The sequence below is a fragment of the Necator americanus genome, chromosome V (genome assembly GCF_031761385.1).
Source record: "Necator americanus strain Aroian chromosome V, whole genome shotgun sequence".
In the NCBI taxonomy this organism is placed as follows: Eukaryota; Metazoa; Nematoda; class Chromadorea; order Rhabditida; family Ancylostomatidae; genus Necator; species Necator americanus.
Window position 1 is genome coordinate 2,992,297 of NC_087375.1, and position 27,996 is coordinate 3,020,292.

General features: G+C 38.3%; 3 protein-coding genes across 5 annotated transcripts; 1 reads left to right on the forward strand and 2 right to left on the reverse strand.

Moving 5' to 3' along the window:
- Positions 1-4,808: 4,808 nt before the first annotated feature.
- RB195_012776 (uncharacterized protein) lies at positions 4,809-15,848 on the forward strand (the record flags this gene model as incomplete). The annotated part of the gene is made up of 11 exons (XM_064202314.1): positions 4,809-4,926; positions 7,373-7,415; positions 7,513-7,609; positions 7,691-7,738; positions 8,521-8,612; positions 9,751-9,819; positions 9,994-10,122; positions 11,860-11,989; positions 12,534-12,687; positions 15,607-15,725; positions 15,777-15,848. 11 exons carry the CDS (start codon positions 4,809-4,811, stop codon positions 15,846-15,848), a joined length of 1,071 nt encoding a protein of 356 aa, XP_064058195.1.
- A 250-nt stretch (positions 15,849-16,098) lies between these two features.
- RB195_012777 (uncharacterized protein) lies at positions 16,099-25,264 on the reverse strand (the record flags this gene model as incomplete). 3 transcript variants are annotated; one of them, XM_064202316.1, is made up of 14 exons in its annotated part: positions 16,099-16,218; positions 16,296-16,439; positions 17,052-17,177; positions 17,237-17,345; positions 18,263-18,375; positions 21,418-21,528; positions 21,596-21,659; positions 22,216-22,310; positions 22,781-22,875; positions 22,962-23,108; positions 23,886-24,076; positions 24,166-24,247; positions 25,029-25,135; positions 25,233-25,264. In XM_064202316.1, 14 exons carry the CDS (start codon positions 25,262-25,264, stop codon positions 16,099-16,101), a joined length of 1,536 nt encoding a protein of 511 aa, XP_064058196.1. The 3 variants fall into 3 exon arrangements, with proteins under 3 accessions (XP_064058196.1, XP_013306750.2, XP_064058197.1); XM_064202315.1 differs by lacking the exons at positions 16,099-16,218; positions 16,296-16,439; positions 17,052-17,177; positions 17,237-17,345; positions 18,263-18,375 and having other exon boundaries at positions 21,391-21,528; XM_013451296.2 differs by lacking the exons at positions 21,418-21,528; positions 21,596-21,659; positions 22,216-22,310; ... (4 more) ...; positions 25,029-25,135; positions 25,233-25,264 and having other exon boundaries at positions 18,263-18,363.
- Positions 25,265-26,434: 1,170 nt separating this feature from the next.
- On the reverse strand, positions 26,435-27,590 carry RB195_012778 (uncharacterized protein; the record flags this gene model as incomplete). Its single annotated transcript, XM_064202317.1, has 3 exons — positions 26,435-26,448; positions 27,307-27,450; positions 27,545-27,590. The coding sequence occupies 3 exons, from the start codon at positions 27,588-27,590 to the stop codon at positions 26,435-26,437; spliced, it is 204 nt and encodes a 67-aa protein (XP_064058198.1).
- Between the last annotated feature and the right edge of the window lie 406 nt (positions 27,591-27,996).

Here is a 27,996-nt window from a genome sequence, read left to right on the forward strand (position 1 = left end):
ATCGTTTAAGTCAACTAGTCCATAATACTTTTCTGGTTTTTTATAGAATATTTTTTTATAGATTTTTTTTTGTAAAAGATATTTCTAGTTTTTTTTTTTACAAAATCCGAAAAAAAAATCCAAATCCAGAGCTCTATTGAAGTAAATGTGAATGTTAGTAAAATTTTAAAAAAAATGTTAGTAAATAAAAAAAAACAAGTAAAATAAAATAGAAGAATTTGTTCCACTAGCTCATGAGAGTATATATAATTGTATAAGAGATTTTTCACCTGGCTTTTTAACTATATGATTCATGTGTTGACGTCATTAAGGTACCTAATGTACTTCTATTTATCATAGTTATCGTATTAGAACGGGAAAAAAATTATTGTAGAGTATTAACGACTATGTAGGTGTCAGAATTTAATTTACCGCTATTGAAAGAACACAATTCTCTTTTACTCTTTCACGGGTTAGAAATAAGTAATACGCGAATTAATACACAACTGATTTTTAACCAGAGCTCACTCACGGAGTTACACACACACAATTATGTTGGAGAAGCGAGACTAATCAGCCGTATTACCTTCATCGTACATGATTCTGTTAATCAACTGAGGAGTAAAATCATCGGCGAACTGCTCGCTGGCGCCGCTCATTCCCCCTGGTTAAGCCATTAATCGCCGCCTACGAGTTTACTTCCATTGCTTTTAAAGCTGAGAATTCGATAGCTTTTCGAGAAGTTTCCTCCGTTTTTCGAATTTCTTTTTTTTTTCCAGAAAAGATGAACTTGTTTTCCATTGGATTTTCGCGAATTGCTACGAATAAATAGTCCTCAATGCGCGTCCGCCGAGCACTGTGACCTCGGTAAATCCGTGTTTTATTCGAGAAGTTTTCCCCGTTTTTTGGATTTCTTTTTCTTTTTTTTTCTTGAAAGGATAAACTTTTTTCCATTGGATTTTCGCGAAGTGCTAGGAATAAATAATCCTCAACGCGCGTCCGCCGAGCACTGTGACCTCCGTGTGTGTTTTATCTCAAGCAGTATGTTATGTGTAGAGAAGAAATGTCATAGGACAAAAGCTGTCCCGATTAGAAATCTCCCCCCCCCCCCCTCCTCCTCCTCCTCCTCCTCCTCCTCCTTCCTCCACCCGTGGTGGTTTCACGTGACTTACTCCTCGATTACCCGTTGCTAAGGCTTTCCGGGGTGGAGAGGCTGTGGTATCGATTCGCCGGCAACTGTACTGAGTTTGTGTTGAATTGTGTTGCCGTTGTGAGACCTAAAATATCAGGATGTGGTACGCCGCACACTTTTTTTTCCTGAAAATCTTTTAACACTCGACGTTTCAGTACGAATGGATTCTGATTCCATTGCTTCCTCGCCTGCTAGATCCAGGATTCCGCTTCCACTGCTTCTAGTGCCTGTTAGGGCCTTAGAACTGGGCCAACGATAAACCCCTCCCCATTTGATTTCTGCTGTTATTCTTGCTCTTATTTTTAGATCAATAACTATCTTGTACTCTCTCTCGACCGTTTACAAAATATTAAATGTTCTTAACTGGTACAAATATTTATTTCTTCAATATTTTTTATTGAGATCAAATATTCACCTTATCCCCCTTTGAGGATAAACCGATGTTATCCTCTACCACGTTCTTCCCTTGAAAACTACTGGAAGCAACAAAATTTGAATGTGAGAAAAAATGTGAGAATGACGAAATTTTTCTGGAAACTGAACGACTGAACCAACCATATAGAAAGAGATTCAGAATGTGGTTTCCCTTTTCCAGCACCTTATTTTATGTGAATGTAAAAAAAGTGAATGTACCAAGTATTTGCTAATAACACTTCATTGCGAAAATGTCAAAAGAATGTTAAAAGAAATATCCATGCCAAGAACTCCTCATATTGATAATTTTTGATTTTTTTTTTTGTAATTCAAGTATGTATTAGAGGCAGATGTTCCTAAACGAGGTGGGAGTTCGGAAAGCGAGAAAAGAAATGAACTGAGGAAATTTCGGTTGTTCGGTTGTTCTGTGAGTAAATGACGCTTTTTCGAGAATACAATTTTTAAAAAAATCATCAACACGCTGATTCTTATTACATATACTGCAGTTGGCACCAAATATTTCCAAAGCAGGGATTCCGCGACGCGTCTGCCGCAACGTGCGCTCTCCCGGCTGAACACGTTTGTAGCGGACTGTGTACTGAATTTGGAACAAAATATCATTGCTTAATGTTTAAGAAAATCCAAAAAAAACCAAAAATAATGCTAAGTATATCTCGCTCATAATTCTACCTCTTCCACGAAAAAAAATCAAGGTACTCTTTTACATAAATAAATGAATAATAATAATAAATGATAATAAATATAAATGTGGATAAACATATACAATTCTTATTCTTAAAAATAGATTCTCATTCTAAAATTCTCCTTATTCGAAATATATTTTAGGCGCACAATAATTTATTTGTCTTTTTTAACTTCCAGGAATATCTTGCATCCTTATATACTAGCTCTGAGAGCTTTCCATGTACTCTCTTCAAAATGTAGGGACCCTGTTATTTTTGCGGAAGTATAGGAGGTAACTGTAGTCGGGTCAAATCGACATGATGCTCGGTGCGGTTGCGTAAGCGGGGCGCTCGAAGCTCGGCGGTGGAGCGTAGCGGTCGGAGTCGAGGTGAGAGCGTCACGAATTGCAGCGATGAATGATGCCAACAAGGGTCCCATCTCGATCGGCTGGCTACATCGCGTTGTATGCACCGCGCACAGTGCTTGATACCGTTTTGACTCGACTATACGACTAAAATGAACTCATATGTTTTCCATTCCAATACAGTTTTTCTTAAAGACAAACGCAAATGGCTTTTTTAGTATTCTATTTTTATTTATAATATATATTTGTATTCTATCAAAATTTGTCTTATTTTTATAAAGAAAAGGAGAGCAGCTGTGTAATAAGAAGCATCGTTTATCGAAATTGCGAGGGATTTCCGAGTTCTGTAGCAAAACTGTCGCAAAATTTACTTCTGATTCGATCCTCTTTGATAGAAAAATTACCGGAATAAGTAGGATTCGGTTCTTCAGAACAGCTATTTCAGCTGTCCATAGAAGCGCAGTCACCTGCTTCAACTTTTCTTTTTGCAATAACTACGGACTAATCCCGTTAATACGTAATAAGAAAAGCAATCATGGAATGAATGGCGACGTTTTCTTTGCCACGTTTTTTTGTGATCGAGCGGAAAAAAATTCATATCAACCACTGAAAACAATTTCTCAACGCTTGAGACTTCAGCACAGGGACGTAGGGATTTTCAAAGACGGAGTTTTACTAGAAATGACTAAGTGCCTGGCTTTAATCAACCTACTTGGGATGCTTCGGAAGCGTTTTCAGGAATCATTTGAAGTTTACGAACGCTTAAGTGGCCTATATGATTAGTATCGGGGGCTTACCGATGCCGTCAAATCAGTGTTTTTATCCTCCCTGGCAAGTCTGGTACCAATTTTTCGACTGTGGAGATAAAAGCGTTGGTTGGCACTAGGGTGGAACTGAACCTCTGGTCGACAATGCTGTAACCACAGCGGAATCTCTTACCGACTGCGCTACATCCACCTATAGAATTTATATTAGCTGGTACTTTTTTTAAACATATAATGGTAAAAAATCCAGGATAAAAGAAATAGTAAAAGAAATGCTCATTTCATTTGGTACACTTCTAAAAATTTTTTAAAAAAATTACACTTTCAAACAATTGATGTCCTCGATAATGAGTAGCTCGCCGTCATCTACTCAGGAATTTCTTGATAACTAACTTCACCAACTTGTAAATTGTACTTGTAACACATTCTCATGGATACACAAAGTACAACGATAATGTATCTCACCTAAATTTTGAAAAAAAACATTCCACTGAGCAAGAAAAAAAAATCGGGAATAAAATAGGACTGAAATGGGACCTTCGATGTTTGGTTCAAGCTGATAGTTGTTGATTAAAGAATTTTTTTCTTGGTTGAACGTAAACGATGTCAGGTTTATTCTTTTCTAAAGACACAAATGTAGATCCAGTATAGGAGTCGGATGTTTTGTAGAACATTGCGTTCCCCCTGTTTGTGACTGTTTCTACTATTATAAATTATTGTTTCTTCCAGTTCCGCAAGATATTATGTGTAGTGTAAATAATTCGTGGATTGAAGTTGTGATTGATGATGGATTTTGATGCTCTTCATTCATTCGCTCTTGCTTAAATCTATCGGGAACTGTCACTGTCAAATTTCCTTATAATCGGGTCGAAACGACATAAAGCACGGACAGTTGCGTAAGCGGGAGCGGTGGAGCGTAGCGGTTCGGATCGAGTGAGGACCCTCACTACCACCGTTCATTGCTGCAGTTCGCCTTGATCCCACCTCTTACGGAACTGTCCGTGCTTTATAGGCATCACCCCACGAATCTGGAGTGGTACGGATTTCCGGTGGAGTATTCGTATACGGGATCGTCGGTTATTGAGAGAACGGTGATTCCGTTCATTTCTTCCTAATTGCCGTAGAAAACGGCCTGGAAGATATGGCTTCGAGCGTTCCGGCGCGCTATTTTCTACAAGGAGTTCGATTGGAGCGCGCCAGCCTTGTGCACGCGCCGCATCTTCTGGGCCGTTTTTTACGGCAATTAGGAAGAAATGAACGGAATCACCCTTCTCTCAATAACCGACGATCCCGTATACGAATACTCCACCAGAAATCCTTACCACCTCAGATTCGTGGGGTGATGCCTTTATATCGTTTTGACAAAGATGTATGTCAGTTATTTCTAGTTGTAACCGCCACATTTCAGCGGATGGGATCGTGCCAGAGTCAGGAGAATCAAGAATTGGCAGCGAGGAATAAGGCGATCGAGAAGCAGATTAATCAGGACAAAAGAGCCGGATCGAGCATAGTGAAGCTTTTATTACTTGGTAGGTGAAGGAAAACAGCAGCCAGTCACATATTTTGTAGAATAACAATAAAACTAAAATCAGACTTCCTCGAAAAAAAAAAACATCCAGCGTATGTCCCTCTGGAACGACGTCAATTACTATTCTTTCATGCAAAATTTCTGAAATAACCTCTCTGGAGATCTATTTATGCCACTGACATCATTGTTCTAATTTTCTGCAATGAATTCCATATAGATCCATCTCTCTTATTTATCTCTCTATTTATTTATCTTATTTTTCTATTTTATCTACACCTAATCTATTCGTAATTCGAATGTCCTCGTGTCTCGGAACCTTGCCACACCACTGTTTATGATTTCTATTAGTGTGCCAACGAGATTTCTAGATGGGACCTTAATTAGCCTGAATTTATTAGCTTTATTGGGACTGGGACCCTTTTCAGCCTGAAACAATCTTATATTTAATTATTCGACACCTTTTAGATCTTCCTGGCCGTTATTTCTGTTTAGCCGACCAGCATACCCATTTTTGATCATCCACTAGTTAATTCTTGAAAAAAATTTGGAAAATTTATTGGATTTAATGAAAACTTAAAGAAGAGATATTGTAATATAAGGTGATCTCAAATTTCTAATCGTATCAGAAGCAGGAGAAACCCTCACAAAAAATGTGGAGGAAATATTCCTTCCATGTATCTTCATTTTTTTCATTTTTCAAAGTTTTTTCAAAAAAGAATTTCATTGAAAATTACGGTTACATTCCAGCTTTCAAAAGCAAGAGAAATGAAGCTTATGTTTTTAGTTTTTGTCGTTATCTCGTGGGTCCCAAGTTTTTTTTTATAGTTTAATTTTTCGATCCGGTCAAGAATTCCTGAACTCTTGGAAGAAAAACGGCCCATTTGATAACATTACTACATTTCCTGAAGGTAACATCTATAAAAAAAAGTTGCTCTTTCTCTTTGAATCTGACGGGACCTTCGGGACCTTCTTTAGCGTTTGCCAAGCTTTAATGAGGGGTAGCATGGCACCAAAATGTGGTCGTAATGAAAATAGTCAACGCATTTGTTATTCCGTCTCACCGAGTTTATATATGGTTGCATTAATAAGAAAAATGCGAGCGCGCTGTAATTCTGCATGATGGGACATTGGGACAACATAGCAGAGAAAATAAAGCGAGAATAGAATAGAATGAAAAATGAATAGAATAGAATCGGCCAACAGCTATAAGAGGTATGGATGGGAAATGGGCCCCTAAGAAATTTTTTCTATCTCTGAACTCTTGGGAGAAAAAGAGTCCTATTGATGAGATTTCTACAAACTTCCTGAAGATAACATCTGGACAAAATTCGCTCTTTCTTTCTCTTAGTAGATCACCATACAAGGACTAGAAATCATTTTTGATCTTAAAGTCTGGATCTTGTTGGACAAAGATCGGTTCTTGTTCTCAGACAGCATAGAACCAAAAGACCAAAGATTATCCGTAAAATGTCCCTCGATTCCTTCGGATTTAAGAGTGCTGTTCAATTTCCGCTAATCTCCTTACTACGGCAGCGGCAGCGCAAGTCCATTCGGCCCCAAAGTAGAGTTCTCGTTTTCTGATCATTATCCATACGAAGGATAAAGGATGAAGTGTCTAGCGTTAATCAATCCGCTTAGGACCCACCACCACGTCCACCTCAATTCAGAATCGTTTGAGGTTTACGAACGTGTAACTGGCCCGTACAATGACTTGCGGGGGCTAGCCGATGGGTCAAGTCAGTGTTTTTATCCTCCCAGACAAGTTTGGTACCAATTTATCGACCCCGGGGAGGGATGAAAGGCTTGGTGAGCACTGAGCACTAGGGCGGACTCGAACCTACGATCGATCGTGCAGACGCAGCGGAACCTCTCACCGATTGCGCTACGCCGGCCCTATACGATACAAAATTGGAAGCAGAGCCTTCGTAGCTGGTCAGATAAGGTTCTTGCCATCCTCGATTCTATATTCCAGGCATTGAGGAGGGAAAGAAAAGGAAACAAACCGAAACGTCACCTTTAGATAAAAAATCTAAATAAAATCATATGAGTCTCAAGCGAACAGGAAACCATATAAGTTAGATTAGATTATAGGTTTGTGGCAATTTGGACTGTGAGACAAAATTTATTACCAACCGAACAAATATCATTTAGGAAGAAATTTATACTCATTTAATTTAATTTAATTTAATTTATTATTTTTATATATTATATTATTTGTCTTATTATTACTAACATTTTTATTTATATTATATTTTTATATTTTTATTTATATTATTCATTTTATATATATTTATGTATTTTTTTTATTTAATTTATTTTTAAGAATTTTATTTTGAACAATTCTTTCAACATGTCTCACATAGCTGGATCAGAATCTTAGTCACTTTATGAGGATAGGACAAGGAGTCCACGAGGAACAACATGAATGACATCCTCATCCGTTTCAGGTGCCGGTGAATGTGGAAAATCTACTGTGCTCAAACAAATGCAGTAAGTGTTCGGCTTCGGCTTCATTCTTCTTTCCTCTTATGCATTCCGCAATAATTTTGATAATTTTTCCGTAATATTTTAATCTTCATTTTTGTAGAATTCTACACAGTAATGGATTCACTGAAGAGGAAATTAATGAGAAGAAAGCAATCGTCTACAATAATCTTGTCACTTCAATGTGTACAATTTTAAAGGTGCATCCGAATAAGAAGAAGCCTTACTTTGCTTCATGAGTTAAAAACGATTAAAATGTTTTAGAATATTAAATTTTACAGGCAATGGACAACGTTTTGCACATACCTTTGGAAGACAGCCAAAAAGAGGTTTGCTGTATTTTTCTTGAACACTCGGTAATATTATCCATTATTTAGAGGAACCTGAACAAACACGAACATTTTCTATCCCTCCTTATCTGATCCCCTTCATAACTGTCTGGAAAATTTCATATTTTCATATTCTGTTTCACCTAGCAAGCTAGTTTTGCAGAATTCACTGTATATTCTGTGTGTATATATACATAGATAGCGTAAAGAAAAGAAAACTCATCTCAAAGACTCTCCAAAACACAAGATTTTATGATATGGGAGGGAAAATTCGTGCACCAACGGATTCACCTTTCCTGAAAACTTAGGATACTACCTCTTGTGGGATAGTGGGTTTGATTTTAGAGCGAAAAGAGGTTTTTTAACGTGGAAAAATGACCTTTTTCAAGAATAAGAAATAGTTTCAATTTTCTAAAATCCATAAATTAATAATAAATCAAGGTAAGCTTCATATCTTAGCTGACAACGGATCTTCTTGTTTTTCTTTTTGGTTTTATTTCTTTCCTTTATTTTTTTTTTCTGAAACTTTTATTGTATTCCAAAAAGGTGGACTGAAACAGCTTTCAAAAAAAAAGATGATTGAACTAATTGATCTACTAAGATTTGCAATTGAAAAGCGAGATTGCGCAAAAGTCAGGGCAACATCTAACTAGTAACCAGTAATTTTGTCCGCGATATAACTGATATATCGCAGTCAGCCTTAGAAAAAAACTGTATTTAAACAATTTTCTTAAAACGAATTCACTAAATACTACAGTAGCTCAATTATTTGCATGTTTTAGAAAGAAAAAGCTGTTGTGCTCCGAATACAAGAGATGGGTGAAGAGTCCGAACCGCTGACCGAGGAAGTATCGAAGGCGATTCAATCGCTCTGGTAGAGTTTTTTCTCTTTTTTTTTTAATAATAAGTTACATACACACAGATCATTTCCATACGGTATCAAAATGTGAGCCCTTACCTTTCTTTGAAGATCTTAAATTTTTCTTTATATAAATAATTTTTGTTATAATTAGTACAGTTCTTTACCAGCTTTTCTGTGTTACAGTCGAATTAAAAAAAAAAAACCAGTAAGATAGGTCCAAACTTGTTTGACTAATTATACATTATTGTTTGATTGATCCTGAGCTAAGAATTTGGCACCGGTTTGATGGCGTCAGAAATCTACAAAATAATTGTTTTTTTTTTTGTTTTTTTGATAGAATACGACGGATCCCTTTAAAATTCTTCTTCCGCACTTCTACGCATAGCGTGATCCGATCGAAACGAATCAAACCACAGCTAGGCGATCCCTCCGCTGTTTTAGTACAACATTGACACAGTTATGTACAAAAAAATAGAGAATATCCGTATAATATAGAACATCCATATAATATTTTATCATAAAAATAAGAATGAAAGGAAAATTATTCGCTTATACAGAATTTATACCTTTACAAGGGATTATTTACGTCTACAGGGAATTAATGAAAGATCTTTTTATCACAAATCGACCGATTTCCATGTGTAATGAATGATATAGAGCGGAGTGAATCAAGTTAGAAAAAAGAAAAAGAAAGAAAAAAAAAGAAAAAAAAGAAGAAACTGTAAAACCGCGTTTTTTATCGTTTTCTGGCGAAGAATTACCATGTTTATTGCAGGTACATTTGTTTACTTGTTTATTTATATTTATATTTATATAAAAGAAAGTAACAAAGGGGTTCAGAGGTTTCATCAAAACCTTGTTGTTATAAGAAAGAAACATAAATACAATTCCTAATGTCGAGTTTCCAAGAAGAGAGGACTTAGAGAATGCAGGTAACAAAATTACCGCGCCACTACAGAGAGCTTGATATGATGTGAAGTAATTATCGCCCCCATGTCTATAAATCATATCCGTAGCATACGTAAAACCACGTAACATTCTTGTGTAAAAAGCTATGCTCATTACTCATAAATAGTATAAACAGTAGTATAAACAGTAGGATAAACAGTAGTATAAACAGTAGTATAAACAGTATTGTATAAACATTTAGGTCCGATCCGGGAGTGAAGAAAGCGTTCGAAATGCGTAGCGAGTACCAGTTAACCGATTCAGCTAAATAGTAAGCTAGTATATTCATATTCCATCTACTAGTATTTAAAGCCCTAGTGCTCCAGTTCTTTCATTATCCTCTTCTGGTGCACGCCGATTTTATCAATTTCTCAGTCTTTTTTCTTCTTTTTTTTTGTCTTCTTTTTTTCCCCTTTAATGTTCTGGATTCCAACTCTATTTCCAGTTTCCTCGACTCATGTGCTAGAGTAAGCGAACCCGGTTATAGACCATCAGAACAGGACATTTTATACTCTCGAGTCGCAACAACAGGAGTGGTGGAAGTGAAATTTAAAATAAAGGAGCTAGATTTCAGGTTATTCACTTTTTCCCCTTTTTTTGGGTCTACCAGTCAAAAAAGAGGAACCTGGCTACTTCCTAGAACTCCTGTAACGAATAGTATTTGTCTTGTACCTAGCAGTTGATTTGGTAATGGTAAGGAGTATCGAAAAGAATCAACAACAACAAAATCCATGAGATTAAAGCACAGCAGGAAACAAATAATGTGCGAGGATTTAGGAATAAACTATGTATACGTCAGTAGTTAGTTTATAATTCTTTCTCAATGGAATATGTTAATGGTGAAAAAATGCTTTCATACTGTATAGTACCGTACTAGACCAAAGATTAAGCAAAACCTCTATCAATCTGTTGTGTACAAATCAGTAGCAAAATTTCATCACGTCAGAACACAACGGTAGATGTCATCGGTATTTTAATAGCTAGGAAACGAACTGATACTCAGTCCAGAGATTCCCCGGTGGAGTCTGGAGATTTCCCGGTGGAGTTCAGAGATTCCACGGAGGAATCCAAGTTAGTGAATTTGGCCGAGACTTCATTGGATAATTGGGCATTGAGATGGATTTGAATTATTTTATCAACCACGAGCTTCCCGAATTATCTTTAATACTGCAAAATGCGTCTACTATGAGCTTATTAAGGTAAGGTCAATCTATATGCTAATTTATACGTTGTATTCTGTGAAATATCAGGAAGAGACGAAAATTAAATCCACTGGAAATTCTAACATTCCTTTGTGGAAAATCTTGCGTTGTTTGAATAATATAAAAAATAAAAAAAAACAAAAAAGAAAAGAAGAAAACACGCAAACCTTCTAATCAACCAACGTCGGACATGTTATGGTGCCTGCCTCCACCGTTTTCAGTGATCAATGAGACTTTCTTCAAATTTCCAAGAAAAAAATCCAGTTTTTTCTTCTCTTTTTTTTCGCTCATTTTATCAGAAATATAACCATTGATGAAAGTTAGAACACTATTAAAAGAATTTTCAAACTTGATTTCGCACCCGGATGTTTGAATTGATGTTTGAAATTTCTTTCAAAATTCAAAAGAAAACAAGTAGCCATTCTAATAACGGTATGCTACGTATGTACTGTAATACGTAATAAGTGTAAATAAAATGTAATATGTAAGGATATATAACATAAGAAATGTAATATGTTTTCATGGACAAGATAAAAGTGTTGATTCAATAAGTAGCATTCAGGAACACACTTTTAAACGCATCACCCCCAGGAATCTGAGGTGGCGCGGATTTCAGGTGGATTATTCGTATACGGGATCGTAGATTATGGAGAGGTGGGTGATTCCGTCCATTTTCTTCTAATCCCCGTAAAAAGCGGTCCGGAAGTTGTGGCGCGTGCACACGACTGGCGCGCTCCAATCGAACTCGTTGTAGAAAATAGAGCGCCCCGGAACGCTCGAAGTCGTATCTTCCGGGCCGTTTTTTTACGGGAATTAGGAAGAAATGGACGCGATCACCCATCCCTTCATAATCTACCATCCCGTATACGAATACTCCACCTGAAATCCTCCGTACCACCTCAGATTCGTGGGGTGATGCATTTAATGGGAGTCGAGGACTTGTGCAGTCGAGCTTTTCACAGAGAGAGGAGAATTTTTCTAAGACCTTATCAAAACTTTTCGTATACTTGCTATATTCCACTATTCATCCGGTGTTTCTCTTCAATTTATGGACGCTTCGCTATAAAATCAGCAGTTCTTCTCAGTACTGCTATATTTTAACATTTCAGAGTGTTCGATGTAGGTGGGCAACGTTCCGAAAGACGCAAATGGATTCATTGTTTTGATAACGTAGAGTCTATAATTTTTATTACCGCTATCAGTGAATATGATCAAGTGTTATTCGAAGATGAGACCACGGTAAGCAACAGAATAGAGTATGTTAGAGGAGATAACAAATATTTGTGGAATGGAAACATTGGTGAAGTGGTTCCGTAACAAGGAATCGTTGAAGAGTACTTAACAGTACAAAAAAAAGAATCCAGAACCATCCTGAGTGTAAAACGATGGTGTGAAAGGAAGTTGGCCGCCCTCAACAACAAAGTCGTAGGAAGAGGACAAGAGATTTCAAGAGATTTCAAGAGGTGTGGAACCCTAAGAAAGAAAGAGATCCCAGTTTCTCCTTAATTAAGAGCTAAATCTCAGCTGCTTCCATGGATTCAGGAACTGCTGAAGAACTTTCTATCATTTCAAAAATTAATACTTTATAGGACCAGTCTTGTTGTGTAAAATTCAGGCGAAATTCTAGTGAGCTCTGTTCCATCTTGTGTTTTTTGTTTTGTTTTATGCCACACCTGCAACTGTTTTCAATAAATAAATAAATAAATGAATAATCCATAGCCCTTCTATGGCATTCCTTTCTTTTTTTTTAGCGGATCCCATTCATCACAATTATGGGTTTCAGAATCGTATGATAGAATCTATGCAGTTATTCAACTCAATTTGCAACAGCACATGGTTTTTATCTACGGCAATGATTTTATTTTTGAATAAAAAAGATCTTTTTATGGAGAAAATTAAACGTGTCAATATAACAACGGCATTCCCCGATTATGAAGGTAAGCAGAGTATTTTTGCCACTATTTCATTTCATTATAATCTTCCTAAATCCTTTCATCACTTCTTATTTTCCTCACTTTTTCTTAGATCTTATGAGCGGTAAGTGTTTGAATTTCATGATAAACTCAAACGACGAAGAGGTACAGTAAAATTATCATAAAATAAGATTAAACTAACTAATTCGACACAAGAACACAACACAAAAAAAGCAGAACGATGGGATGGACACATACACTTTCAACATCTAATAATCAAATTAATGAAAAAGTCTAAAATTATTTACCTTAAAATCCCATAGGTAACTTTCCGCCCAAAGGCATCACCGCACGAATTCGGGGTGCGGGTTTCAGTTGGGTTATGCCTAAACGGCGGCTTCGAGCGCTCCGGGGCGCAATTTTCCGCGACGAGTTCAATTGGAGCGCCCCGGCCGTGTGCACGCGCCGCATCTTCCAGACCGTTTTTTACGGCAATTAGGAAGAAATGGATGGAATCACCCCCATCCCCCGATAATCTACTATCCCATATACGAATACTCCACCTGAAATCCGTACCACCTCAGATTCGTGGGGTGATGCCTTTAATAAAGTCCGCTTGACAAACTAAACGCTATCAATATCATCATTGCTACAAGTAAATTGTTTAGCTTATTTGTTTCTTAGTTATTTTTTTATTTTATCTTCTTACTCGGAATTTAAAAAAAAAACCTCGTTAGAAAATCATTGTCAAGCAAAAAAAGTGTGGGGGTAAGAAAAAAGCAGCGTTGTCTCTTCGCTAAAAAGCGCATTTTTCTGTGAGATTTTGAGACAATTAAAGAAATTCGAAAATCATTTTCCCAAACAAAAACTTTATCGTATACTACGCTGCTAATTTTACCATCTGAAGCTCGAGGGAGTCGGCTCCTTTACGAGTACTCGCACATATCGTGATCATATCCATACTGGGAAATGTTGAACTGCTCGAGGTCATTTTCTCCATACCCAGTGTCAAGTTTGAGGTACTCTTTGTCCTGCCACACAGAGCAAAAGACTTCTTTTTAGCCAGTCCTTTTAGCCCTTTTAGTCCTTGTAGCCTCTTTTAGCCCTTTTAGCCTTTACAGCCCTTTTCAACATTGAGGTACAGATTTTAAGGGTGTCTATAGGAATATTTGTCAGGACTGACAGATCGACATATTGCTGCTTTATGTTTCAATTCGATTAGATGGAATCGGTCGAAGCGGACAGTTTAAGGCAAAAATACAAAAGACTCTATAAAATTGATAATTGTCGAGGATGTCGTCGCCAGATGCTGAAATTTTTACTAAGCACTCCCGAACTCTTCATAGAAATCCGTAATTTCCGTAAACTGGAGGATACCGTCAGTGAACATGGATCACAAATTCTGTAGATGTTTTCTTTTTGTAAAAAGTGACAAGAGATCCAGGAATGAAGGACGGCGACACAGAGAACTTCATTGAAATTAGGCAACTGAGTGGACTCATAAAAATGAGTGCAATGCATGTATGCACTAAAAAAATAACGATAAAGTCTATGGCGTCAATCCACTTAGGATGCACCAACGTGTTTTACTGAAAGATTCGTAATCGTTGAGGTTTTTATGAATGCATGTTGGCCTAGACAATGACCTGTGGGGGCCAGGCGATGTATCAAGTCAGTGTTTTTATCCTCCCAGATAAGCCTCTCATTAATTTCTTGACCCCAGAGGGATCAAAGGTTGGGCTTCGAACCATCAACTGTGCGGCCACAGCGGACCTCTTACCGATTGCGCTACACCTGCCCATTAACTAGTTTTAACCAAAATAAAACTAAAAATCAGAGCAAGAGTTCGAGGAGGTAGAACGTGCTAAACCTTCGTTCGCTACTGTGCTGCAATGATCGACTGATACTGCTTATATCAGGAATGCAGATGTAGTAACGTCGGTGTCGTTAAAATTCCTGCTGTATAACTTCAATTTCTTGATATTCACTGGATGGTTAGTTCTAACTACCATTACGGAAGGCAAGTAATCATCAGCAAAGTAATATGCATAAGTATACATGCATACTATACAAGTATATCACCTTGTTCACCTTGACTCCCGTTGATCGAGCGGGCGCCAGTAATTCTTCCATTTGTCCCGATCGCGTGCCAGAGTAGCCCAGTGGTTCCTCCTTTCGCGTAGGACACGAAGAGCATCATATTTTTCTTTGAAGGACTTCGTGAAGAAATCTGACCATCGGGTCGGCGGTCATCCTGTAGTGCGCTTAATATCGCGGGGAACCCAGTCGCTCACGGCTCTGGTCTAACGATTTTCATTAAAGCGCATCACGTGTCCGGCCCACCCTATTTTACTTTCCTTGGCAAACGCGGCGGCGTCTCTAATCTTCGATCGCAGACGTACGAGAGTATATAGTAAGTATATATGTGTACATCACATAGTTGGAGCAAAATAAATAAAATCCAGGAAACCTCATGATCTCAGAAGATCGAATCATCCTCAGGTTTGATAAGGAAAACATATATAGTCGGGTCAAAACGACATGAAGCACGGTGTACTTGCGTAGGCGACTGCGCTCGAAACGGTGCGGTGAAGCGTAGCGGTTAGGATCGAGTGAGAACCTTTGCTACCCCTGTTCATTGCTGCAGTTCGCGATGCTCCCACCTCGATTCCTCGATAATTGTGCAGTTGTGTACAACACGGTGGGGCTAGCGGATCGAGTTGGGACCCTTGTTAGCATCATTCATCGCTGCAATTCTTGATGGCCCACCATTTCGATTGTTCGCTGTTTCCGCTTCGAGCGCAACCGCTTACACAACTGCACCGTGCTTCATGTCGTTTCGACCCAACTATACAATTGGGGCATCCTATCATGCGCTGGGATTATGAAGACAACCAGCAGTATGACAAATGACGTTTAAGTGCTCACTGAATAGCGTTTTAGGTGGGCAAAACTACGAAGAAGCGGTGGCTTTCATAAAACTAAAATTCGCGGAACTAAATCTAAATCCAGATAAGAAGACGATCTATATGCATGAGACGTGTGCTACCGATACAAATCAGGTGATACATTTTTTTGTTCTCTATTTTAAGTTGTATTAAGAATCAATTTAGGTACAACTTGTCATATCAAGCGTGATTGACACAATCATCCAAAAGAATCTGCAAAAAGCCGGGATGATGTAATATATATATTCTTCCCTGGAAATACCCAACCTGCTCAACGGCAGTGCGAATAGTTGTTTGGCTATGGTTTTCTTCAAAGACTGCATTAATTATCAGATGAAGATTTTGTACATAATCTTGGTGCTATTGCATCTTATTTATTTGTTTACAAGGAGCCAAAAACAAGTTCAAAAACAAAAACAACAGAACAGCACAAAATAACAACAATAAGGATATATTCGGTATAATCAAGAACAGAATCAGGAACAACTCACGTCTTAATATGATTTTCTATTACATCATGAAAACCAGATGACTTATAGATTTTCATTAAATTGCATATCTTCTTTGGGGTATACTGAAACAGGTTCTTTGGGTCCCGAGCCATAGCCTATAACTCCATGTATTATCAACTCTGGACACAAAGAATTGCGGCTAAAGAGCTACGAATAATCAATAAACATTTACTTCATAGTCGTCTTTGTAGCGCTGTGAAAGGAATATCAATAATTCAACGTCCCTGTCTGGTAAACGGACGGTACGCGGATGCGAATCTCGTTCGGCTTGCAGTTGACTTGCTTCGTGTTCCAAGGAAGAAACTATTTTGATTGCCTGGAATTACTTCAGATATCCGAAGAAAATAAACACGCATTGTTTCGATACCAGCAAAGCGAAAATTTATCCGCAGACTACATTTTCCTACTGGTTAAGCAACTAAACTAAATTCTGAGCGTAGATACTGTACGGTGCTTCTAAGCGTGTTATGGCGCTTTTATTCAAACTTAGGTTTATCGTTAGCCTTTAAAATGTGTTAAGAAACTGTTCAATGATATCGTACCTCCTTTTGAGCGGATGGAAGATGGTGGAGAAACTGCATCGTGATGATTATTCGTAAAGTTACAACAATAGATTTCGATAAGGGTTTTTGTTACATCCTTTTACTGCCGCTTGAAAAGAGATGCAAGGAAAAAAGAGATTTTCCACACTATTCGAATCGCGCGCACACTTAATCTCATCTTAAGGAACCTGCCCTTCTGATAATGAACGACTAGGATTGAAAGGTGATTTATCGGATGTTTTGTCCTCTCTACAATATCGAACATCATTTCTACATTCACGAACACACTAGTCCAACTGTCATAACAAAAAGCACAGGAATTAATGAAAACATTAAAAAATAAGGAGAGATAGAAAAGTAAGCTATCGCCAAACGAATGAACTCACTTTTTCCTGTTTGAGTGCGGCACGCTTTTCTTTCTTCTTTTTAAGCTGTTGTGCTGCTACAGTTTGGAGGGTTTCTGCCTCAGTGAGATCCATCCCTTCTCCCACTGTCATATCAATGATATCACGCTAAAAGTCACAAGTGTGAAGCAAAATATTTCATGAAATGAAATTGCTCAAATACTCACATGAGGTTGTTTTAGTGGAACAGTATCGTTCGGACTGAAAGCCAAGCCCATAGACAACGCATTTTGTCGGGGTGTTTTTGAAGTTTCCCAGTTCTCTCTGATAACTTTCCTTAAAAAAAAGACTCGCTGAGATTCGATGTAATTAATAACTGCTACACTACTCTACATCCAAAGTTTTAGCTATAATCACTCTTGAGAAAAAAAGAATATGAATATGACGTAATTTTGAGCATCCTTCTATTGAATATATCATTCCATTCGATCCTTTATAATACGGAAAATCTCATCTTGGGCAGAGATTTTGAACAGCAGCGGTTATTCAGGAGAGGAGCGGCGGAATAGGGGTAAAGTGTAGTGGTAGGGGGTCACTCAACCGCGCTCTTATTGAATTAATTGTACTCGACCTGCACCTGAAACGCAAAGAAAAAAGTCCATGGAGCGCAGGGAAAGTTCTTACCGGTCAGATACGGATTACGGAGAGTTTTCGATTTCGTTGAAAGTGTCACAAAATATATTTCAGGTTTTCACTTCTAGCAAGCCTGTTTGGAGAGTTTGATGAAGTCAAAGCATTAGTGGTAACCTTCCTTTTTTCTCCTAATATCTTAAGCCTCCGCGTCATAAATCATCTAAGAGTAATGCTTAGGTTATAGGACCCTGACTGACCCAGCTATTCAGTTCCAGTAAGCCTGTTTGAAGACTTTGGTAAAGCTGAAGCAGTAGTAGTCCCAGCTCTTTCTTTCTTTTTCTCTTAGTAGCTTTAGATTACATGTCGTGGATCGGTTAAAGTTAACGGTTAAGCTAAAATAATATTTCTACTACTTATAGTGGTGCAGAGTTTTGAATTATTTTGGAGTCAGAACTCCCATTTAGCCAAACACATAGGCTTTGACGAAAAGGCAGTTCTGTACCGCTAACTCGAATAACCGTCTGTTGGAATGAATATGGCTTTCCACAGGCTTCACTAGTGTAGATAGTGATGAAAGCTTCAATAATTAAATTGTTTTAGTTGACATCCAGAAAACTTACAGACTGCTCTTGGATTTCTTCTTATTTTTTTGGGCCTGTCGTCTCTTCCTCGCAACATGATTCAGACGCGGCCTGAATTTCTTCCCCGTCTTCTTCACCATATTTTCGCTAAGCTGAACTAAAACTTCAAAAAATATAGTCTCTCAGTGGTGTTTTCTGAGCGAAAACTTCGTTGCCAACAAAGGAGATGAAAACAATACAGATGACCATGACACTGTTGTACGTCCCGACAGAAAAATATGTGGTAGAGATTTCTCACATCGAAGAAAGACACTGGGTTTCATACCTCAGCAAATAAAAGATGTAAGTCAACTATGCTTTTGCACTTCCCCGTTTGCGTTCGCTAACTCTTTCTCTCTTTTCTGGAACTTTACCAACTTCCTAGCTTTCGAATATAATTTCAACGAAAAGAAAATCCGAGAACTTCTGCAACAAAACAACAAGCTTGTTGAGGACCTCCACATTCCCGAAAACTGCACCTCAACGTCACCACCGAGAAGTAACTCAACAACACAACAGACGAGTAAACGAAAAAATGAAATGAAAACACGAAAGTCTTGCAGAAAATAAGAATAGCAAAAACCAACGGATGTTGCGGCGTTTGCGTCGCGACGCGCAACCCTCCAGGTCTCCAGTCCAGCAGTCGAATTTCAGGGTAAGTAGACTTGCATTTTAGATTCATCACCGATTGTTTTCTGCTGTATTTCCATTTCATAGACTTCATCGGCTTTCGGTATACTGTTGAGATAAGAGAACTTGGGTAAAATGGTAAAATGTCGTTGGGGGAGGTAGGGAGGAGGCACTCAATGGGCCCTTATTTCTCGAAGTAAATAATCAAATCAGTCGGGGCCCTAAGGCCTAAGTATTAGTCTTGGAGGATCTGTGACATGTAAACTTAAGTGACTAAGAGAAGAAAGCAAGTTAGAGCTTCGGGAAATAAGGGCGCCACTGAGTGGCCCCGTCCTACCCAACGACATCTTCCCCCAGAACTTCCCAGGCCCAATTTCCGCTTTCCTGTCACGTGATTTCCGAAGCTTCGTTTTTTTTTTGTTGTTTCTGTTCTGGATCGTTTCTTTTTTCCTTTTTTTTTGGAATATCGTCAGATCCTCGGGATACTCGAGGTAGATAAAGGTGTACACGGATAGAATAAAACGCAATTGGGTAATTCGGCACTCAATCGCGCTCTCACTTCTGGAAGTGAATAACCACGTTAGTCGGAGCCCTAGAACCTAAGCTTAGACTTAGAGGATCTATGACGTGTAAGCTAAAACTACTTAGAGAGAAAAAGAAGATAAATCTTCCAGAAAAAAAGTGCAGTTAAGTGCCCCCTCTCCGCAACTATATTTTCCCCCTTATTGTAATGATATCACTGCTCGGTTGTTATTTGCATAATGTCATCACTGACGAATTTGCACAGTAGATATGCCGCCACTGTTCTTGGTCTTATTTCAGTTTTTTTTTTAAACTTCGAACGGTAAGGTACGTCCAGGTGATGTTCGAACTGGAACTATTGCTCAGTTCATGTCATCAAGTACAGGAACAAATTCTCGACAACGAATTCGTGCGCTGCTAATTTTCTTGGGGAGCGCCAGGTTTGAGTGCATTCTCAAAGTTCTCCTTCTCCTTGTTTTTTTTTTCATTCTTTTCCATACAATAGGGGAAAAGTAGGATTACGTGTCTAAACGAAGTTATTTCCCATAAGTTGTGATATTTGTCTATGCTCCTAGGGCGCATCTAAGATATTCATTTGGAGTGATCTTTGTTCCGACCTATTTTTGTGTAACTACGAACAAGAAGACGTTAGAGTCACTGCTAACGATACTCTGCACAACAGCTAAACTTCTCATCTGTTATAATAAGGTGAGATCTGCTAGCACAGTTACAAATACTGTTAAATCAGCATGGGATTCTCAAATTAGAGGATCCAAACTTCTAACACTCACCCTTACACCTGTATTAGAACAGCACGAAAATTGAATGTGAGAAATAAGCTATCAAGTCGGCTTCGGTCCCTCATTTTTTGAGTTTCGGGATTTTTACAAATGCTAACTTTTAAAGAAGCATACATTTGGAATCTGATTAGCGATGCGATTGTCCTAGCCTCGACATTCATGTTTCAGATAATTAAAACATGGATTATCTACGTGCTGCTAAAAGAAAATTGTTCTCTTTTACCCCAGACATGAGAAAATCGAGCAATCAGTCTATGATTGGTCCTTAGTCAATTGTACGACAAAAAGACTATTTCAAAAAAGAGAACGGTTCCTGTGAATGCTGCTAGCGATTATTCTGCAAAAGTTCTGAATCCAACGGACAAAAAATGGATAAACGACAAAATCCACCAGTCACTTGCGGACGCAGAAATTTGTTTGACTTCAGCACCAATGCTGTGTTGTGTTATGTGAACGTGAATCCCGCCTATGGTATGAGTTGTGGGAGCCAACCAATGTATCAAGTCGGCGTCCTTATCCTCCCAAACAAGTATGTTACCAATTTTTAGCTCCGCAAGAACGAAAGGCTTGGCCTTAAGGCGGTTTCAAACCATCGACCGCATGTGCACAGTGAAACCTTTCACTTCTGGGCTACACTTGCCCAAATTTACAGAGGCAGTAAGAAATCTAGGATGAACGTCGCTCTATCCTGAACAATGAGACAGGGCAACGGCCCAAGAAGAAAAGAATAAAAAAATAAATTCTCGATAAAAAAAAGTGCAAGGGATTTTCTCTAGCAAAAAATCTACAGTACTGAACAGTACAAATATGACAACAAAGCAATTTTTATATGTATGATACATCGTAAGATTAGAACAATCATATTTGTGGATTAAATTGCACGCGAAGAGAATTACAATGATATTATATTGTTCATACTATGAGCAATATTGTGCTAAGTATATAGTATAAGTACACTGGTATGTTCTGACAGCTGCATCCGAAGAGACATTAAATGAAACATCGCTCTTTGCGTACGTAATGATCTAGCTAAGGACAGCAAATACAAGAACAACCGAATATTAAAGCCAAGATTAACTTCACATCCCACATGACTTAGATTAAAAACATCTTCTTCGAAGGAAATAAAGAAAGTGGAATAAGGTAGAAAATATGTTAACATTTTTACAGAATTTCTTATTCTTGTAAATTCACGGTACGTACAGGGACGGTGTAATGATATTGTCTAACAAACTGTTTCAATTTTGGCGGAAGTCGCAAACTCGCCACGCCTATATAAGTAGTTCGAGTCATAATGACACCACGACAGAGTTCCTGAAAAATACGAACCCTTCAATGAATTTTCAAAAACGAGACTAGCAAACTCCTGAAAAACGCCTACTTGAAGGGAAAATACATGACTTCGATATAACGGATGAGTGAGCTGAGGCTCGAAAAACAAACACCTGGAATAGAAGACGCATAAAAACAACATGAAGATAACGAGGATTTCCAGTTAGTACAGGGTGAACTTTCTAGTATTTCGACCACAACTAACCACAGTAAAGATAAAGAATATAGACGTTGCTTTAGAGTAAGCGTTTCAAGCCAAATTACACACATGTTTACAGAAGACCAGAAGAAAAAATGACGAACTTGAGAAAACGATGCTCACAACTGCCTGAGAAAGAAATAGAAACACAAGAGTGAAACCAGTTTGCTGAAAACTAATGAAGGATATGACGAGAAGGACCTACTGCTTTGAATGAACACTTATTATGGAACGAGAAACACAATCCTGTCACTTTATTCAGGAAAATCCTGAAGAAGAAAACTCAGCATGCTTTAAGCATACACGCTGTACATGCGCAACCTGGAACTGTTCCAATGTTGTGATCCAGAGTGAGGTAATGAGACATGGGTGAGTAAAGCTAGTGGGGTTCCCCTACATCGCAACCGCTAACAGGACCAACCACCTTTAGAACAGCAGCAGGTATAACTACCATCAAAGACTAAACACACCTGGCAGGATCCTTGTACTTCTCAATCAGTTTCGTTACAGTGGGTGCAGAATACACACTCTGATCATGTATGTCGAAACTGAATCTGTGATTTCCCTAAACGAAAACTCATCTCTGAATGTTTCAACACAGAGAATGAAAATGCATTTTCAACAGCTTATTTTTCTGAGGAACTGCAAGGTGTTACCTTTATTAGGTCACATTTTATGAAAGTTTAACTTATTTTAGTGGCTACCATATGTAATAAAAGTCCATTTACAACAATAGTTTGAGAAGAAAATGCTTCAATTCGCGTTAATCTGTTCTGTTCAAAGAGAGAGAGAGAGAGGGAGTATGTTTGGATCAAGTATTTTCGATCAAGATACAATATCTAATATCTCTGTTGAAGACAAAGACAATCGTCCCATGCAATAGTATCCAGCTGACGACTTAGTAAATTAAGTCACATGAATCAGTAACTCGTTGTTATACATTCATTCATCATAACGAGCTGCTAATTCAGAGTAGAAAGCGAATGAGATAAGAGGAAATCTAGAGGAATAACCAACAGAACTTCAAAACCTTGCCTGTTCAATCCTCGCATGCAGTGTACGCTGATATCGGCGAAAAGACACCGAGAAAAGGTATTCAGTTTGTGCACTATCACGAAGGAGGAACGTTCCTAGAAATGCTTTCATGTTCCAGTACAATAAAACCTCAAAGATAAATAAATAAATAAATATACATATGTATATCAGAAGTTTTTACCTTCAGGTTTTCCGTCTAATAACTGTTCCGCTTGGAACCGATCCATTACCCCCCAGTAATAACTGGAGCCTAATATGCGGTCGATGTCTGGCACTAGATGATGCGAATATTCCACAATACGATGCACAGTGACCTCATCATTCAACACTGAAATTTCCGAATACGTGTGCACGATGTTGAGTCAAAAAAAAAACTAAAACATCCAATTAAGGACCCATAAACACAAACAAATACACTGCACAGGCACAGAAGAGACTTGCTACTGTTGGTAGCAACTGTTCTCACTATTAGGGAGACACAAAATAGTGAGAAAAAGAAAGAAAGAAATAGAGCTATAACACCTTAAGAAAGCCGATAGGGAGGAGCCGAACCCTACACAGATGATGGGGGTGCAGCTCAAGTGATGAGAACCCCTTCTCCAACCGTCAAAAAGTCAGGGGTCCGAGCCGTTGCTCCGACCCACTTCACTTTTGGACGGTTGGAGGATCGCATGTACGTGCGCATACAAATATGAGTTGAGCAGCGCTGTCCACTCTACCTTTTTATAATGTTTAAAGGGGTATGGAGAGCATCCTATGCCCTTTCCACATTTCAGCTTCGCAACTCTGCTCAACATGAATCAAATATCTTGCTCAAAGCGGTTCTTATATCTTTAATTTGGGTACACGAGAATTCCTATAATTGAGGTTCCACTGCACTGGCTCCCTTAGCGGGAAATCAATAGATCCATACGAATCGATAGTTTCGGGCAAAATGGCAATCATATGCGTGATCATCATAATCAAAACCAACCCAAAGTAGCAAAGTTTTGTTTCTTTAAATTTCCTCGTTGCTTCTAGGAAATGTCGAATCTACTTGCATACTATGTTCTTAGAGTTGCAAGCAATTGCACTGGTAAGTAATTAAGTTGAACTCCGAACTTACTCGTACGCCTTGAAATTGAAGGCCCAGCTAATTGATTTGTTGCTTCTCCGACAAGCGCAAGCTGCTGTCTTACAACTTCGGTAACGGAAGTGTTCCAATTCCTGCTCAATTGTGCTGGCCTGTCCTCATCATCCGTGTCCGAATTACTTGTAGTTGGTGAAAAGCAGGAACAAAATGAGGAAGCCCGCGACCTACATACATTTGACTAGGTATAACCATGTCCGATGACTATAATCGTTCAAAAACGTAGTTAAAATATGAAACAAGTGGGAAGAAGTACCTGTCTCTAGTACGTGCTGACGAGACTGAAGCCGCATGTGCAGCCATTTGTCCCCTATGTTGAGGCACCACCACGTGAAAGTCTAAATTAGCTACTCTACAGAGGTGAAGTAAAGTTCTAAAAAGGGTCAAATTCCGTATTTACACAGAGGCATCAATTACGAGTACACACCGCGATATATATACAAGAACGCAATTTCTGCTTTTATTTACACAAGAGGTTGTTTGTCTTCAACGTCGGAAGACAAAATACATGCTAAGGATGAAGTAGAGGGGAAAAGTATACTAACGAAGTGATGAATTTTAGCCAGAGTTTATGTGAAAACTGTGGCGCCAATTAGACTGACTGACAATTAGAGTGACTTTAAAATTCTTCACCGACTTCTGACAACTAAGACTGAAACAACATTAGATAATTTCTACACAAAGGCTTTCCACAAAAATGCTATACTGCGAATACCGAACTTCGTCTATTCAGTAAAGAAAATGGGACTGTTCAAGAGAAACTGAGCAGGCACTCACTCATTTTTTAAACCTTCCTAAAAAACGAATTCAGATGGGACCATTATACATCACACGATTAGTTTACAAAAGTATCCTGACAGAACTGAAGAGATCCGCTTCTCTTAGACATGAAACCCAAAAAGAGCAGTGCTGCAAATGGTCCATCAATCGAGAACCGATGCCAATAAAATGTCATCAGAAGAGTGATAACGGGCGCTCCAAGAACCAGGAAATTAAAAACGCAGTAAACACTATCGAACACAAACGATACCTCTCTTTTCTGAGATAACGCGAAGGAAAAAGAAAAGTGAACCAGCAGAAACAGCGATAATATGAATGAAATGCAAACTATGGACATACCGGAAGCATCTGATTCAACAACCGACTGTAAAGGAGACGCACGGGAGCTGATAGGATTGGTAGGGCCAGAGGGTGGCTCTCGAATGGGCTGGCTGCTGCTTTCACCTCTGGAACAAGGCCACTCCGTAATTTTGAAAGAAGAGGTTGATATGTCCGAAATGTAATGCACTCTTTTGGAAATACAATGAAGACTTGAGAACTAACGTCACTGTGTGTTCAAATTGGTGAGTATGCATTGTCGAGAAGAGAAGACGATGAAGGGAGATAAAAAAGAAGTTAGCGCTGCTTCTGAAAGAAAAAAAACTAGCAACGACAAAGTTTATTTGCAATATCTATCTGAGTCGTGTTGATATTTTCTTTTGTGAAGCATAAAACATCTCATGTACGTCCTTTTCCTGAGCCAATCTTCTAACTTCATATTCGAATGGACCCAAACTTACATAGAATGAATTTTGAATAAAAAGATGAGGGGACGAAATCCCAAACAGCTGGATTGTATATCTACTTTCTCCATTAGCATAATGAGTACATAACGGATACTTCTTATTGAAAAACAAACTCACTCTCTCGCGAAACTGAACTCGGTCAGTAAGAGAGGTGTAGATCATGTTCCCCACGACAAGAAGAATAAGAGATAAAGATATGAAGATTACAACGCCAGCCGCTGTTCGGATAACGATTGCTCCGTAGTCTGGACCTTTCTGAAATATCATTATCCATTTCAAAAACGGAACTATTTTCAACCATTCTTGAGAAACCTTGTAATAAATACCCAGTGAGGTTCCATTAAAAACCTTAGAGAAATTAAATAAACAACAAATCAACTAAATACTATAATCGTGTCATTAGAACACTAGAGGGTAACATGCAACAACAAGAAGTTGGTTGTTGAACTCAATAGAAACGAAGATGTATGCCTAAATCAGCATCACTTGGTTTGTTGAGCACAGGTCAACTCCTGGAATCCATGTCACCCGGCTCTTTAAAGGTCAGCTACAGAAAATGTCATGCTAATATCGAGCCTGAGACGTAGTCGGGATTTAATCATGCACACACGTACAACATTCCCCGTGTGGAAATGAATTTTGGAACCTCTAACTCCCTAATTTTCAAATGCAGTGAAGAAAGTACAAGACTGAAAGAACTACGAAAAACCATCCACATTATCTTGTTTAATAATGTCAACAACATAACTTTTGCTCTGTCGAGTGTATGAAAAGAGAAATATCTTACCGGGACCTCTTTTTTAAGCAAGTGTGGCCGCATATAAGAGTATTTGAAAATAACTAACCTCTAGCATTTCCTAATTTTCTTCTTTGTCCCTCAACAAAAGACGTTACAGCAGATAGAAGTAACGGACGACACTTCTCAGTTCCACTACAACTGTTGCGGGGTTTATTCTTACTCTAATACACCATCCCTAAAAACAACACTACAAAAAAATTTCCACATATAAAAAGAGATTACAAATAATCACGAATTAGAATACAGGGTAATAGCAGTTGTGCTGCTAAGAAGAATAATTCTTACCACAACATAACGTACAAATTCTATCAATGACAGTGAATGTCTCAATGTGCTCTTCAGCTTATAACCTTACAAAATCTCTCGGACAAGATGAAATCCACACTATAAAATCTAGCGCGATTTCAACTTACACGCCTTGATGGAAGAGAAGCGAATATGCGCATAAACACAACTCAGTTTCTGGAAAAAAAATTTTAAGCCGGCGAAAACGCATGGACACAACACGCGCTCGCTGAAGGTATACGTACGCTGGGCTTTCTACAGTATGCGGAAAACTCCATGGACCTCCTTTCTTTTTGCACTGTACAGTTTCTCTTTTTTTCGTGCAATAGTGCATAAATAGCACTACATAAATTCAAAGAAGTTGTTTTCCATTACTTTTATCGTTTGCTTTGCTCCTAAGACAGGTCTAAGATCCTAATTTGTAAACATTTGATTTCTGTCCCATTCTTTGTGTAACTGTATATGATTGGAATCTTTTGGAGTCGTCTGATTCCAGGGTTTTTCCTCAATGAATTCAGCTTGCAGGAATTGGATTCCTGCCTCAACAATATAATATAAATATAATATATAACATATAAATATAATATAAACAATACAATAACAATAACAACAATATCCGATGTTTTAATCCGTTTTAGGTTTGGCAATTGAGATACTCTAAGAATATTGGGCTTACGTGCAGATTTCTACATATAAGCGATGAAGTGGTTGTATGAGCAACTCTATAACTGAAGAAAAATACTCCAACCTTTTCCAACAGCTCCAAAATGAGTGGAAACCAAAGTCAAAAATCGATGAGCTTCCTCGTGTTGCAATGTGCTTCCGAGTAACGTACAGCGAACGTCCACGTAATAAAGTTTACGCTGAATTTCTGGCCGGAAACCAGGTAGGGCTGTTATATTGCGCAATGAATAAAGTTTTTTTTTTAATTGGTCAAACTTAAACGTGGTTCACGTTTCTTCGAGCACCACGTGGATCATTTTTACCAAACACACGAGCCAAAAAGTCTTGGCTTATAGAGTAAAGAGGCATTGATGGCTACGTACAAAGATAAGGTATCCCCATTACGTTTTTTTCGTTACTACAATGTTTTTTTTTTGTGCTTTTCATGATCATGTGTTTGAAAAGATTTTGCGGTGGACAGAGCCTCCCTAGGCGCCTTCGGATCCTTGGTAGCAGAGACTGCAGCTACATCAGCGTAAGAAAAGAAGAAGAGGTAGACAGCTCTAACATCAATGTACTACTTTCGGCCGCACACTGGTTACAAAAGTTCAGTAGCATTACTACCTTCGTCCTTCCTACATCGGTCTGCACATTCTTCAAATGTTTATCATCTGATTTTGAATGGAATTGTCATCATTTCTGCACTAACAGAGAATAAATAAGAACTCGTCAATGTGTGCTTTTTGTGCGCTCGTTGCAAATTAAGAACATAAAA